The following is a 16,079-nucleotide window of genomic DNA, read 5'->3' on the forward strand; positions in this document are numbered from 1 at the left end:
TATGTTTAGCTGAGTCCACACATTGGTCTCTGGCAAGAGTCAACAAAAGTTTTGTCAACAACACTATTACATCATGTACAGTAAGTTGTCAAGAAAGCAAGGAGCAAGGATGGCACAGTCAGTTAGTGCACAGCCTTGGTGCAAGAGGTCCTGAGTTCGATTCCCAGATCTCGCATCCTTGTTTCGACTTCTGTCCATTCAGTGCGCTCTAAAGCCATTAAGATTCATGACACTGACAAAATCTCAAGCCATTCACAGTACCTGTGTTCAGACTGTAGACTTCTCCGTGATGCTTCCTTTCAAGCCCGTTGTAACCACCAAACACATAAATGAGCTTTCCACAAGCAACTATTAAGAAAAGGAAATACATGTTTATATACCCAAGTAAATCCTCACAATAATGATAATAATTACAATTACAATAATAATCCTCAAAGTCACTTGCTGCAACCTGATAATGGGACTTTAATACACGTATATATCCTGTATAGCCACCTTTGCTTATTACATGTAAGCATGTACAATAATAAATATAATAATAATCATAATCATCACCATAAAAATCATAATAATAGTGAAATTGTTTATGAAAGATGGTAGGGATGTGTCTGCTAAGGAGTGGAAGGCTGAACAGGAAGACACAAAAGATGGAAGTAGAAGCCATGCACAGCAGATACTAGAACTTGCAGGCTCAGAGTCAGCAATGACTGAACCAAGAAAATTTGAAGAGAAAAACAGAAATTCTGTCAGTGGCTGCATGACATTTCAAACTTTGTTTGCCGGTACTAGCTGAGCAGCTCGACTAACTCAAACTGAAACAATAAAATTATTATTGCTTGCACAGCTTTTCTTGATTCCCTTTCATTAAGCACAACACACAGAAATCTTTTCGAGAAAGGTCTCTGAATTGAATAATCCTTCACAACAGCAGCAGTTGTATTTTTAAGTACTGTATTACTACATGTAGATATAATACAGTGTAACTCGAGAGCTATATGACTATTATAAGCATCTAACTGGTTTATACTTTGACATTGATCAGCCCCAGACCTTCAAATCCATCTGTGTCAAATGCCACCAATGTCGACCAATTTCTTCACTTGGTGCCGGTCTTTGCTGTTACTGTCACGCTTGTAATCAATGTTTATGTAATTTGTTTTGTTATTTTTTGTACTTTTGTAATTTTTCAGTACTTATTATTTCTTTGGGGCCTCTGATTTGGTGCTAACGCTCTGTTGAGGCTACCCTGCCTTTTGGCGAAGCTTATAAATAAATAAATAAATAAACAATCATTAATGGTTCTTTGATTCAAGAATGATGACGAAAGAACAAACCTGCTGAGTGACTCCGGCGTCCAACAGGTACATCTCCGGAGGTTGCAAGTCTAAACCAACAGTTTTTTACTGCCAAAAAAAGATTCCACCAAAAAAATTGACAAACCAAGAAAAAAATTATAATTTTACTATTAATGCATGTACAAGTAAAAAATACTACCAATAGGCAGGTGCTAAAACCAGGAACATCTGAACATCGGAACACCCAAACCAACAAAAATAAAATAATTATGAAAAAATTAATACAATTTAAAAAGCGCTTTGGTTTTCTGCTGACTTGACTCTTGATGAGGCCTGCTAACACGGACAACAGTGAGTGAATTACAATCAAGTCATCACTAATTTTGACCACTTCTACCTAGCAGAATCTATAAATAAATGTGACATTTTGATAATCTTATTGAACAACTTTACAAGTATCTGACCTTAAGAACGAGACATACAAATAAAGTGAAAAGGCATTTGTAAAAAAATGATGTACTTTTCGGGATAATGATATGCAAGTACTTTAACACCGGTGTTTGCGCCTTCCATGCTTAAAGCTTGGCAATCTGCCATAGGAACCTTACACGCTTTAAGGAAGCTCCTCTTTTGAGTCGCTACTGACGGACAAAAAAAATCACCAAGGATCGAGTTGATCACAGCCAGATTGCATTTGTAAATGACTTGATTGTAATTCACTACCAGTCTCCATGTTAGGAGACACTACCAAGATTGCAATCAGTTCAACGTTCTGGTCAGCAGAAAACCAAAGCACTTTTTTAAATTGGATTTTTCATAACTTATTTTTTTTGTTGGTCTTTATTGTTTTGGGTATTCTTTAATATTCTGGTGTTCCAGAATGTTCTGGTGTTCCACAGTGTTCTGGTGTTCCAGATTTCAGAACTTGCCCTACCAATAACCAATATCGATGAACTGCCAAGCTTTTAAAAAGGGAAGATGACCAGAGTGGACAGTCATCCACTACAAACAATCTACCACCCCACTCCATCATGGTTGATATATCCCAGCATCCAAGCCAAGAACCCCCATTCCAGGCACCTACTGTATCACATTAATTTTATTGGATCAACAGTGGATGGAAAGGGGCAATGCTCAGATCAAAAACTCCAAAATGGTGGCTCTGAGGAACATGCAGTTTCAATTGCCACTGTCATAGGAAAGAACATTGGGTGATAACCCCAAACAACCAATTCACAAGAGATTGACTCTGATCAAGCCATAACAATCTAGTATACACCCTATGTTAAACTGCACTTGCCAGTCCGACCACTGACCAAATAGTCTTCTTAAAGTGTTTAGCCTACATAGGATGCATCTTTGTTTGTAGGGGATTGAAGAGGCAACATCCCTCTATTACATGTACTTCGGAATTTGCTATGCAGGCTCATACTACAGTGATTGAGCTACTGAGTAGATCAATTTTAAGATTTAGAAGTCTTACATTAAATTCAATAAAATTATTGCTTGTATAAAAAGATGCTTTTCAGTCTGGTGGTTTCCTGAGGTCTCCTCGCCTAACAACCTGCTGTATGCTTTTTTACATGATGGCAATTACAGGGGGAGGGTTAGGGTTGGGGTTAGGCTGGGGTCAGGTTGGGCCTGACTCCAGTTGCTGGAGACAATGACTGGAAATCTGTTGATGTCTTGCAGGAGTTACCAATTGAAATTTTCAATCAAATCTTTGCTCTTTGGGAAACTAAAACCGCCTTACCTGTGAACAGTTTGTGGTTAAGACAGTTGATCCCAGTAAAATAATATACATATTTTTAACCATCTTACCGTGTACTGTCCATGTACTGATTGTGTAATAAAGTAATCATTATAATTTTAACACTGACCTGTGTCAAATACACTGACTTTATTGGAATAGACTTCCTCTCCAGAATGTTCTTGTCCTCTCCTGTCTCCTACAAAATAAGAAGAAAACAAAACAGTGAATCACCTCACTCTAGCAACAATGAATGACGCCACAGTTATACAGAATTGTAGAAAAAAATCCCAACATCATTAATGCAAGAACTAAATATCTTCGTCCTTCATAAACATGACTCTGAAGTACAAACTGTTTTAAAATCAAATTTAAAGCCTAAGGCAAATTTCTCGAAAGTCCTGAAAAGTTTTGGGGCTCGAAAAGCCATTCGTGAAACTGCCAACCGCTTGTTTTGGAAAACCAATCATTTGACATGTCTTCACGGTAACAAAAAGAAAAATGACTGTAAAGTTTGACCACTTAAATCCTGTCCGTTTTTGAGATACACATACAAAGGGGATTGTGACACACGAAAATGACCCGTAAAGTTTCAGGACTTTCCAGAAACAAGCCCCAGGAGTCATAGTAATTTTATCATAATTTCAATTCACAATGACACTTTTTTCAAAAAGAAGAAAAAGTTCTCTTACCCCTCCCTCCAAAGATGTACATGTTTGTGCCCACTGCTGTTGCTGAGTGGAAGTCCCTCCATTTGGCTGGTTTTCCCTGGAAATTAGAACACAAAATGCAAGGGCCACTTAAGTCCCCTAAAAGAACCACCTACCACAACACTACAGTTTTTTTTTTACTGTCAACCCTATCCCCTGAAATGGCCACTTACAGATTATTTTCACTGTTTAATGCCAGACATCCAACATCAGTCTTCTGTACAAGTATCCATTCAAAAACTATGACCTCTTTAACTCCTTTCTCAGCTAAAATGGCCACTCAGAAAACAGTTTTGAAGCACTAGAAATTCAAACTTGATTACTTATAAGTACTGTTCTACAACGAAGGTTTATATTTTTGACAATTATGTGCTCTGCAGGCTGTCACCATGGTAACACATCTAGATTACAGAAGGCCTTCAATGAATAATGGTGACTGTGAAAAAGACTGTGTTAAGCCACCTTAATTTAACCCTTTGACACCCAAATCGGGCTGATCTGCCAGAAAGTATTTTACTCTGTCTAACGCCAGACAGGGCAGGGCTCATGGCTGAGTTGCGGGTAGGGCAGGCTCTTTGGCATTCTACCAATCTCGTACCCATAGTCCTCGGGCTTTTTGGTCTGCAGCTGAGCGCCTGGAGAGACTCTGGGGTAATGGACTTCATTTTCCCAGAAACCGTAGGTTCCGGTCTTACTGCGCATGCTTGAGTTTAAACAGAAACAGAAAAGAAAAAACAGTAGAAATGTGGGGTTGAAAAAGTTTGAGAAACAAAAATTTTAGCCTTACACACCATAAAAGAAACCGGAAAAATTATCAAAGGCTTACTGTAAGAGCGATCAAGAAGATGAAACTTCTGACGCTTTCGGTAAGTGTATTTTTGGAGTTTCAGCGTGCATTCCATCGTGCAGAATACCATTATACAAGCAACACAATCAACAATTTTTTGTGGAAACGACAGGAATGTCCTCTTCTACTACAATTTTATGTTTCCGTAATTCTGAATGGCTTCAAGAAGACCTTCTCCCCAAAGAGACTGATGTAATGATTTCCCATGGTACTTTTGCAACAGCTACAGTAATCAGTTTTTAGCAGCGTAGGAAAATTCCTGTGCGGTATTAACCCAATGATTCATTCGCGTGCGCTGTTTTGTTGGGCAAGATAACTTGGGAAATTTTCGAGGTTTTGCATTGGAAAGCGAGCGTTAAAAATAAACCATATGCGCAGTAAATGTACACAAGATACTGAGTTCTAGAATTAAGTTCACCTTGAAGAAGAAACAGTGAACTTCCAGATGATGTAAAAATATTGCTAAAAAGTGATTGAAAACACGTCCTAAGGCTCAACTGAAAATGTAAAGGTAGAATTTTTCGAAGCAGCGCGCGTTAAGCAATCAAGAAAGTTTTTGATCGCTAACTAAACAAAGCGCTTGAAAAATATTTATTATAACTCAAAATATGCCTTATGCAATTTACAGTTAAGTCTAACCACTCAATGGATAAAAATTGTTTGAAATTTATTCCAATCGATTTGTTTTCTTGCAGGTATAAGTGCAAAAAAAAGGGAAAAAAAGCCACTGCCGAACAAAATTTCACCACGTGTTTTCTGCTTGTCAAAATACACAAAACCGCAAGATTAATTTAGTTAATTGATCACTATCATGTTTCATGAGATAACAAACAAGGTCAAATTGTGTACAAAAATGCTCTTTCGAAAACTTTGACTGAAAGATAACTTACACAACACAAGAAAAACAACAGAGAAAATCGCTGGAAGTTTTCTCGCATTTGCAGAATATAAACGCACGATCGGATTGATTTATTTGTTGAGGATACCGATCTTCCGAGGTATACCGAAGGCGAAAATTCCTTCGATTACAAATTTGTTTTAGGAAAAAAAAAACTTGTTATTTGCAAAAAATCCATCGGTTGATCAATATAAAGCTAAATTCGGGAGCTAATCAATGCCCATTATGACGTTAATTGCTACGAAGGCCTTTAATTCTGCGCGGCTTACTCGATGAAAAAAGGGCAATGCGCTCGGGGACTTTAAGAGTTTTTGACAGGCATACCTACTCGTTTCGTTTACCATTAATTCCCACGGATCATCTTCTATGAAAACTAAGAAAAATATTCAATTCATTACGATTATCTAAAACGAAATAAAGAGCAGTAGCTGCCACGAAATCTGGAATTTGAATATTATCGACCTGATCATTCCAGCGAGCTTGATGTTTATCATCGGTCGCTTGGTTTTCACCGTCTTCTTCGTCACTTTTAAAGTCATCTAAATCAAAATTGTTGTCTCTAGTATCCCCTCCTCTTACAGGAAAACCATAAAAGATCCCTTAGATCCCTAGATCCTCCGAATCCGAAAAAAAAGCATGAATATCCTCATCGTTTGATGCGTAATTGGGCGCATCGGCTGTTGTCTCCGCGTAATTTGATCGCGCGGTCGAAAGGGCAAAAAGCCAGCCCTTGTGAGGTCTCTTATCAGCTGTCAAAATATGCTCACAACACGGCAAATGATTGGTCAATTATCCTACTAAATCTCCATAACAACAGAAAATTTAGATTTCCTAAGGGAGACTGGGTAGAGGCCTAAGATCAACTCCGATCAAGACGCCATTTTGTACGGCCGGTTGAGGCCGGTTTAGGTATTTCAGGGGTCATCGCGCGCGGCCGGTTGAGGCCGGTTTAGGTGTCAATGGGTTAGACATAATTCAAACCCCGTCGTTTAATTATTCTTGTGATTTATATATTTCTGAGGTAGAAAAAACAAACAGCACTGAAACTGGTTTTAGATTTTGAATCTCACATTAAATTCTGGGATTTCCGAATTACTTACCGACTTCCTGTCGGACTGCCATTGTTATGCAAGCGACCAATCAAAAAAAGGATTCAAGTCCATTATCCCAGAGTCTCTCCAGGTCCTCACTCGCTGACCAAAAAGCCTGACGACTCTGGGTACAAGATTGAGATTCTACCTACTTGGTTTTGGGGTCAGCAGTTCCAGCCCCTACATTCCTGGGCACCAATCTCCATAAAAACGTTTGGTTTCTTTTACTTTTTAAAGAATTTTTAGCCTTGTAAATACCAGTCAAACACAATTTAATTATCCAGTAAGGTTAAAAACTTGGAATGGTTGATCAACCTGGATCAATATTGAAAAACTGAGCAAGGGCTTCTTTAGCACTCTATCAATAAATTTTGATTCACAATTTCGTTGTAAGTTGCAAGAAATACGCATGTACAGTACCTGCACAAAAAAAACAAATTTTAATAAAGGAGTACAAGACCCTTGATCTAAACATTTGACCTCTGGTCACAATCAAGACCTCAGGCACAGTTGTTTTTCCCATTTGGACCTCCTTCTGGTAAATAACTTAATACACAATGACATGTAAGTTCTTACAGGCTGCTACATGTAGTTGTGTGCATAGGTTTTCTAAATAACGTTCACCTACCGGGAACACTGTTTGCTAAAAATAATTCAAATGCAACAACGTATGCCATACCTAAGAAACTTGTACATATTAATGAAAAATGAAATTCTGTGCTTTTTCCTTGTGGTATATTGTACAGTATAGTCAATTTCTGCAGTTTAGGGTCTTCAAAATCACCTTTAACAATGAAGTTAACCCTTTGACTGCTAGGAGTGATCAACATGCAAAACCTCCTCACAACTTCAATAAAATGTCAGTCAGACAGGTATTGAGAAGGAAGACAATAATCAGCTTATTAAGAGGTGTGATCTTGATAATAACACCAACTTCTCATGACTATCCAACAAAGAAATCTATCGTACTAGCTAGTTAGGAGAATGAATGTTTCAATCTTGAGAATGAAAGGGTTAAATAATTAAACATGGCATCCATTTTCTAACATGCACATCAATTTTCTGGTCATAAATGGCACAGTTTGACTGACAATGAAACTTGACTTACGGTTACTCTTGGCGCATTCCACGTCAATGTTTGCGTATCCAGATATTCAACACTGTTTGAAAAGCACTCTCCCTTTGAAAGAACCACAAAGAAATTATCATAGCAAAATTAGACAAAATTCATTGCATTCCATGTTGCAAGACAAGCACAAACTTAAAAAAGCTGGGAAAAAATAGCATTATTACACCTAATGACAGGAAATCATGATGCAGAGCCAAGAGAACCAAAACCCTATCTCCTCTGAGCTATCATTTTTAGACCGTCTGTCATGTCCTTCCCAGCATTTTGGAAAACGGTGCACAGTAGAGAACCAACAAACTCAACCCACATATGATGCCGAGTTGAGGAATCGAACCCAGGCCACATTGGTGAGAGGCGAGTGCTCTCACCACTGCGCCATCACTGCACCCCAAGGCCATGGGATATTGATGATTCTATCACAGGAAACAAACCACGAACAAGCGGAAAAGCTCCAAATGGCCTCAGTCAAAAAGAAGGGCATAATGCACGGCAAATCAAGAACAACAAATTGAAATCAGAAATTCATACCTCCTCTTCATATCCACCAAATATGTAAATTCTTGAACCAATGACACAAGCTGTGTGGCCGTCTCGAGCAGCAGGTGGTTTGCCTCTTACTGGAGGTTTCGACCATGATATGCTTTCTGATAAATAATTAATAATAAAAAGATATATTTTTATTTATTACAGTGATAATGAAACAATGAAGATTTGCTGGATGGGACATAACATAGATGTGAAATACTCTCTTCAACACCAAAGAATTCTTGAAAGTTACATGTACTCAGAGCTTCTAAAATCCATCCAGATTCCAATTTTCATTGATGGTTTCTGGGCTTCAAAAACCAGTAACCATCACTGAAGATCAAATTCCAATAGATTCTGAAAGCTTTGTGTAACTTTCAAGAATTTTGTTGGTGATGAAGAATATTTCTCGTTTTCAATGTAATAATAATTATTATTTATTCAAGCTTGGAGTTTCTTTACAATGTAAATAATTCTGAGCAGTAAATAAACTGATTAATTCAGGCTGTGCTCTAAGGAAAATTTGTGGGAGCCCTTCTCCAACAAGGAGCAGTCGTGGCTCAGATGGCTAGTGCGCGGCTTTCGGAGCGAGAGGTCCCCGGTTCGATTCTCGGTGACTTCAACGTCTGTTTCGACTTTCCTCTGATCCGTGTAGCTATAGCTTTAAATACCCATCAAACGGAGCACTGAAAGATGGAGGGGGGGTAAAGGGCGCACCGTCGGCTTCCATTGATATTAGCCTCGTAGCTGAAGGAACTACTGACGTTAAATAAAGTTACTTTACCTTTACTTTACCTTTTGCCAGCTTGGGTGCCCAGCTGTCTTGGCTGGTTGCCCAAGATAATAATTAATAATTTCTATTAATTTTTCCTTTACCAATTAAATTAAACTGTTAGCTTACTCCTAGCTGCCTCTTGTAACAATGCACATTGGAATTCAATGGCCACTACACATTATAACTGTTTCTTCCTTGGAGAAGACTCCACTTTTATTTAAAAAAAACTTTCCAACATTTGAGCCCTCAAACTTTCGGACTAACCAAAATGACATGGATAACAAATTATTACATCTTTCAGAAGGAACATGTTAGAATTGAGCTTCAAGGAGATTTTTTCCATGCAATTTTAGAAAAAAAATGAATGCAAAGACCTGAATGAATAATGCATAGCATGCATGAGTAGTATAATCATGACACACAAAGGAAAAAATCCTTAACTCTGTAGCTTCTCTGGAACTTAATTTTGTGACCCTCGTGATCAATGCAACTGCATGAGAGTAATTTATCATGATATCACGATTACATGATAGGGGTGGCTCTCACCTGTGTCAAAGCAAAACAGAGTGTTACATGCCCCATATGTGTCATTTCTGCCGCCAAAAATGTACACCAAGTCTCCAATGGCTGAGGCACTATGGCCATACCTCATGTAAGGAATGGAGTCATTACACTTTGTGGAGGATGGATTGAGTTTCATCCATCGACATGGCACTGTGTATAAAATTTAAAAGAAAATTCATTACCAGTCAGTGTAAAATGCAAGTTGCAGGCCAAGAGTCAATTGCAGACTAAAGAAAACCAAACCCTATACTACTGCAAACCTTATGCCAAGACAGTTCTTATTAGTAAAAGGGCCGGGATGTTCCCCCATTCTAAAGCATGGTATATTTACGTAAGCCACTATAGGCTAGTTTTCAAAAGTACACATAGCAATGCAAACACCAACACTTGCTTGAGCACTGGGGCCATGTACTTCTTTGGAATTTAGTTATTCATACTGTAGCAATGATAAATTAAACTTCAATTTTAAGGAAATTAGAGAAGATTCATGGCTGAACAGTACACATAGTTTGTCAACTTTACTTTTGAAAGTACATTTCCATCTACAGTACTGTTTACAGTAGCACATGTATGAAGAATGTGATTCCCTGCAAATATATTTTAAAATTATGTGACAATATCATTTATACAAAATACAAAATACACTTCCACTATAAACAAAGCATTTACATTTTTTTTTACAGTAGAACATCCTATTCTGTTGGCAAACCAAATGTCAATTTACATCACCTTTTTGTTCATTAAACACAACTGTCATAATAGGGGTTATGCCAAGCCAATCCATGGCAGACGATCTTTATATAGCACAGCCAAGATAATTATTATTAATTTACAACAACATCAAGGGTCGGCCGCTTGACAAGTTGGACAATAACGCCCTTTCCATTGGAATAGCAGAATGACTATGAGTAATCTGAAATCAAATATTGTAAATGGCCGGTAAGAAAAGGAATTTAGAGATTGAACAGTAATAATTTATGAACTTGATTCACTGAATGCCAGTTTGCAGTTGAAGGATGTAAACAATACAAAATTACTGCATTAATATTATTAATAATAGTAATAATAATAATATTTATATAACTTATCCAGACCTGTTGTTAGCACTTAACAAGGTAAGAAATAGGAATTTCGATAACACGAGCAAATACTACAGAAACAACAATATTTAAGGTTGGTCTACGTTGACGTTTATAAAAAGAGAATAAATGCTAAAGATAATTTTCAGGTAAGTCTTTTAAGCTTATGTTTATGTTTAAAACGATTTAAATTGTCACTCGAAGGTAAGTCTTCGGGTAATTATGAAATGTTATGCGTAAAAACAAAATCTCTTAGTTTTGAAACTTTGGTTACACGAACAGCTGAAATTAGAGGCTTAGCGTTTTGAAGTTTGTGGTTTTTCGAACGCTTAAGAAAGCGTTTGAAGAACTTGAGTTAAACGCTTGTACAATTGGGGTTCGATTGGCTTTTTGTGCCAAAATATATATTTTTATCTTCTCTGTCTATAACTTAATTATCGTTGCGGTTATATTATGCACAAAGATAACAATAAATGCCCAATACAGGTAGCTTGTGGCAGCATGATTTATTAAATAGGCAAATATTGTGCAGAAAAATTTACTCCCGCTATCACAGTCGTTCTATCAAGCTATACCACACGAGGACTCCGAAAAACCATGAACAGCCTTCGAGAACTAAAACTTAACTTATTTTAACTTCGTGTTAAGAAGGCTTCCACGGATGCAACGAAGCGAAGCGAGAACAAAGCATTTCCGGTGCTTGCTGCAAACACAATCTTATTCAAATGCCTTCTTCGAAGACATTTTTAAAACTTTTCAAGAGCTGTTGACTCGCCAAACACACGTTTCAAGCCTCTGAGTTTCATCTACTTACCTGTATCAAAGACATGCACATCTATCTTGACGATTCTATTGTATTCTTCACCTGTACAGTATCCTCCAAAACTAAAAATGTAACGATTTCGAACAGAAACTGCGGCGTGATTCACTCTTCGGGGGCCTCCGTCAATTTCTTGTGTCCATCTGGTTGCCATAACTTAATGACTCTAATGTAAAACAATTCTCATTGAAAACTATAATGCTAAAATGGGTCCTGGTAAAAATTTAAAAGCCGCTACTGCAATAAATTTGCTTTGCTACATGTAGGTGCAATACGAATTTGCAGCCTTAGCGAATTCTGGAATTTATTACGTATTGGTCAGCGGAATGTTATACCATAGAGTAACAGTTATTATGTCATGTAAATTCTACGCAAATACGTTCAAGGGATTTGCAGCAGACTACGAAACTATTCCCAACGCGAATATAGTTCAAAACCACGTAAACATAGCATTGTAAAACGTATTTTAGTAGATATGGGCATATTTTTATCCCCTACAAATTTTTCATCTGTTCGGATTCTCTAGCTGAAAGTCTAGTGATCCGAAAATTATAGGGATCAAAATTTACCTTTTCGAAAATTTCAGCCAGAAAAAAAAATCCCGAAAATTCTGGGTGGCTTTTTTTGGGCAAAAATCCGTTAAAAATGGGCAATTATGCCATTTTTCAGATGTTCGAAAATCCTAGGAGAGGCAGGCAAGCAAGGAATTTTACAACAAATGTTCCGAAAATTCTAGATCTCAAATCGTCTTCCGAACAGATATTTTCCAAAAATTGACGTTGGGTGCCCCTGAAATCGGCCCGACGTGAATTCAAATATATTCAATACAGACTGCATAACCGAAGGACTTTTGCACGACCTTCATTAAAATAGCTATGACTGCATGAGGCAAACTCTCTTCCCTGTCCTAATGACTTTTTTCAAGAGCCCATCGGACGGAAGCGACCATCTTCCAAGTTAACTATCTGAGTCAACCCTGTCTTACCCAGGCACCAGAGGTTTTTCTTGAGCCGCGAAGCGGCGAAGACGAGTCGCGAAGCGACGAGAAGAGGAAAAAGTTTTTCTTTTCTCGCCGCGTCGGGACTTGTCTTCGCCGCTTTGCAGCTAGGGTAACCCTGTCCCGTATCTTTTTATTTTTAGAAGCACCTCTCAGGGAAGTTTTCGTGGGTGTTTTCAAAATAGCCAATAATAAGAGACCTATGGTCATCCACTGATTACGTCACATGCAGCACAGCCAAACACAAAGGTATTTCAAAACATAGCGGTTCTAAAAATAAGAGCCTACGGTCAGACTAGGCTTTGTGCGAAGGCATTTTAGCCGATTTTCTTTAAAATTCACAGTATTTCAGTGATTTTCTGTTACAATATCTTGATCAATATCCAGTTCAATTCCGGAGTCCGAAGTCCAAAGTCCACATTCTGTGACCCAACCATCTGGTTAAGTGTGGTCGTAGAATAGTTGTTCACATTTAAAACTGTTGTTAATGGCGTTAACTCAAATCAAACCCAGTAAACAGATGCTTTATAACCTTCTACGACGGCATTTAAAAATACTTTTTTTCAGCAAGACCCAGAGAATTATAAAATCATGTAATCAGTCCGGTAAAGATGTGTTACCGAGTCATAGGATGAACGAATATTGCATTGTAAAAGTAAAGTGGTGCATTTATATAGCGCCCTTTCACTAACGTCTCAAAGGCGCTTTACAATGATCAATTTACCCCCAGCGGACTGGAGCATATACAGGCGCAAATTGCAGCCGCTTCTAAGCAGTCCATGCATGCTGGTACTTATTTTACCGACCTCGGAAGGATGGAAAGCTGACTCAGTGAACTTTAGCGGGAAAGAAGGTCACCAAATATTCCACTCTCGGCAGAACCGGGAATGGAACCCGGGACCTTAGGGTTGGTAGGCAGAGATCTTATCACTGCGCCAACCCCTCCGCTCTTTGTGTGTAACGAAAACACAAAAACTCGTTTCCGGTCACGTACACACTTCTTCAATACATATTTTTCCCAACACCGTAGTTTAGTGGTCATCGCGATTGCCTCTAAATGAGGAGGCAGTCCAAGCAGGATTCGAACTCGGTACGAGGTAAATAAACTTACGTATGCGCAGCCAAATCGCGACACAAACAATGGAAAAAGTCTTAAGTCCAAAAACGGAGCCGAAAGCTATACTTTGTTCTTCGAACAAAGGTAAAAGACGCAGGACAGAGTTGACTCTAGACTTGCGACAAGTCGACCTCACGAGAACCCAGGAGAGAATGTTTTGGCTTGCTAAGCGTCATTTTTCGAGACGCGAGGCGGATGAGCGAGGACGAAGGACTTTTCGAAAGTCTAGGTTGACTCAAGGGTACACTATGGAAGCTCCAGGCAATGGGCTTTTGCTTTTTTTAAAGGATTCCGAGAATCGTTGTGTTCGAGAACCATTCCTGTCATTGGAACAGGCGACCACACAAAAGAGACTGTAATGTGAAGTGCCAAGTATCTACTTCATATAAACCATGTGAGCGTTGGCCCTACGAATGGAAATGGGCCCACACAAGGACAGAGAAAAACTCTGACCAGGGTGGGAATTGAACCAGCGGTGATCTAACCCGAAGGTCGTGGGCTCAATTCCCACCCTGGTCAGAGTTTTTCTCTGTCCTTGTGTGGCCCCATTTCCATTCGTAGGGCTAACGCTCACATGGTTCATATGGGGTAGAAACTTAGCACTTCACATTACACTCTAATCAGTTAAGTCTGTTCAAATGTAAGTGCTACGCGGCCAATGTTTGCAAAAACGTAATCCTTCCTTAAGACCATAACTGGTTGTTTTAGGTTCATTGAGGGACAGAATGTACCGGTAATTTCCGCGAAGATCATGCATGAGAGGATTTTGAATGCGCTTATTGCATAGAGATGTAGAGTTTGACTTAAGTGGTAAAAGGACAGGTAATTTGCAAATATATATCTCAGTATTCTGTTATTTACATTATACCCTTTGCTTGACAAGAAATTACTAAAGGCCAGTTTTTTTACTACGAGGAATAACAGCAAAAAAAAACACTACTTTGTTGCGAGTTTTCCAGAGTAAAAGCTTCTCCAGAAATCAAAAGTCTTCGTTAACAGCACACACCAGGGTTACTCCTTAGTATCTGGCTAGAGATCTTCTTCTCATTACTTTTTGCTCCGGCCGCGCTTTAGCCATTTGATGTCTCGTGCTTTCGTGGCCAAAAAGAATTCTGGGTAATTCTGTCATTCTATGACAAGAGAAGCCCCCCGATTCTCATTTCATTGATTTTCTAAGTGTCAGGTCACCCAGTCCTACCAGCAAAATACAGCACTGAATGAAGCTTTTAGCTTTCAAAACGTGCCCAAATTGTATCGGTAGGTCCTGGATTTCGTCCACAGAAAGGCCAGAGAGATAACTTCACTCGTGAATCGCCATGTTTACAACAGAGCATTTTACCTGAACCAGTCTGCATGAAACCATCTCTCACCTCTGTCGCGAGAAGACCAGACACGCGCGCCTCTTACCTTACGAGTTTATGCCTGTAGAATCTGTTCAACTGAAATGTCAATTCCTTGTAAAAACCAGCCAGCATCTTATTATTTTTTTTTGGTAGGCTACGTACCGGAGAGCCAGAACGTTGACGCATGCGCTGACGGAATGTTTGAACAAGAGAGAAAAACGCAGTACCTCCAGACCCAGCGCTGGAGCGTCATACCAAACGAATCGTCCCGGGATTTCGGCCCGTGCGATCGCTTTTGGACGCAGTTGGCCCTTTGCTGCTTTCTGCTACCGACCTTGCCTCCCGGTACGGCATTGAGGGAGAGATATGTCGGCCCCTAAACCATATGAGACAAATCCCACGCCTACTCACAGCTCCAAACCGCCCGTGTCAATTTAACGTAAGAATTCGATGGCTTATATATTCAAGGGAAAAGTCATTTTATCTGTCATATGGTAAGCAAAGAAGCCGCAGATTACAAAGTGTGCGCATGCGCCTTGCTAAAGGGAACACACACATATATACACATAAACTCGATAGGTGAGTTCAATCTCCAGATTGAAATCACTGATCTATCGAGTTTCATTAATCGATTGGTGAGATCAAGAAATCATTGTATGAGAAATGAAATTCACCCTACCATCAGTTTGAGTGATCAGTAATCGAGATCTAAAAACTACAATGCCAGAATTAGAAATCACTAAACGAGTTTCAGTGTTCAATGTGTCAGATAAAGACATCACCATACGAGAAAGGGAAACCACATATCGAGCATAAGATTGATGCCACAATGTTCTCAGAACCAATCATCATCGCATGGCGAGTTTGAGAAAGTACCAAACGAGAATAAGAATTCACCATGTGCGGAATATCAATTACCTTTGCTCTAGCAAGCGAGCTAGGGAAGTCAGCAGTGCACGCAAAAATGTACATAATAATCAGTCATACGTGAAGAAGTCACTCAGAGAGAGTGGAAAATATGGGGAACCTTTCCGACACCAGTGACACTGATGACTTGAGAGACTTTATGGATTCCCTAAGCGGCACTATCTCCAGACTTCGGAAGTTTATGAAAAATTCGAGCTCGTACGATTGGAATC

At 39.0% G+C, this 16,079-nt stretch overlaps 1 protein-coding gene across 1 annotated transcript in view; it reads right to left on the bottom strand.

Annotated features, from left to right (window-relative positions):
- Positions 1-11,770, bottom strand: part of LOC138049301 (kelch domain-containing protein 3-like) — a 20,494-nt gene extending 8,724 nt beyond the window's left edge. Inside the window, exons 1-9 of the mRNA XM_068895517.1 lie at positions 11,478-11,770; positions 9,567-9,734; positions 8,249-8,364; positions 7,700-7,771; positions 3,738-3,813; positions 3,176-3,244; positions 1,335-1,403; positions 262-348; positions 1-29 (exon numbers count right to left, since the gene is read on the bottom strand). The exon at positions 1-29 is cut by the window's left edge and continues 80 nt beyond it. Coding sequence (XP_068751618.1) covers positions 1-29; positions 262-348; positions 1,335-1,403; positions 3,176-3,244; positions 3,738-3,813; positions 7,700-7,771; positions 8,249-8,364; positions 9,567-9,734; positions 11,478-11,637 — 846 coding nt within the window. The 5' untranslated portion in view covers positions 11,638-11,770. The remainder of the gene's footprint in view (positions 30-261; positions 349-1,334; positions 1,404-3,175; positions 3,245-3,737; positions 3,814-7,699; positions 7,772-8,248; positions 8,365-9,566; positions 9,735-11,477) is intronic.
- Between the last annotated feature and the right edge of the window lie 4,309 nt (positions 11,771-16,079).

Source organism: Montipora capricornis, chromosome 5, assembly GCF_036669925.1.
Source record: "Montipora capricornis isolate CH-2021 chromosome 5, ASM3666992v2, whole genome shotgun sequence".
Lineage (NCBI taxonomy): Eukaryota > Metazoa > Cnidaria > Anthozoa > Scleractinia > Acroporidae > Montipora > Montipora capricornis.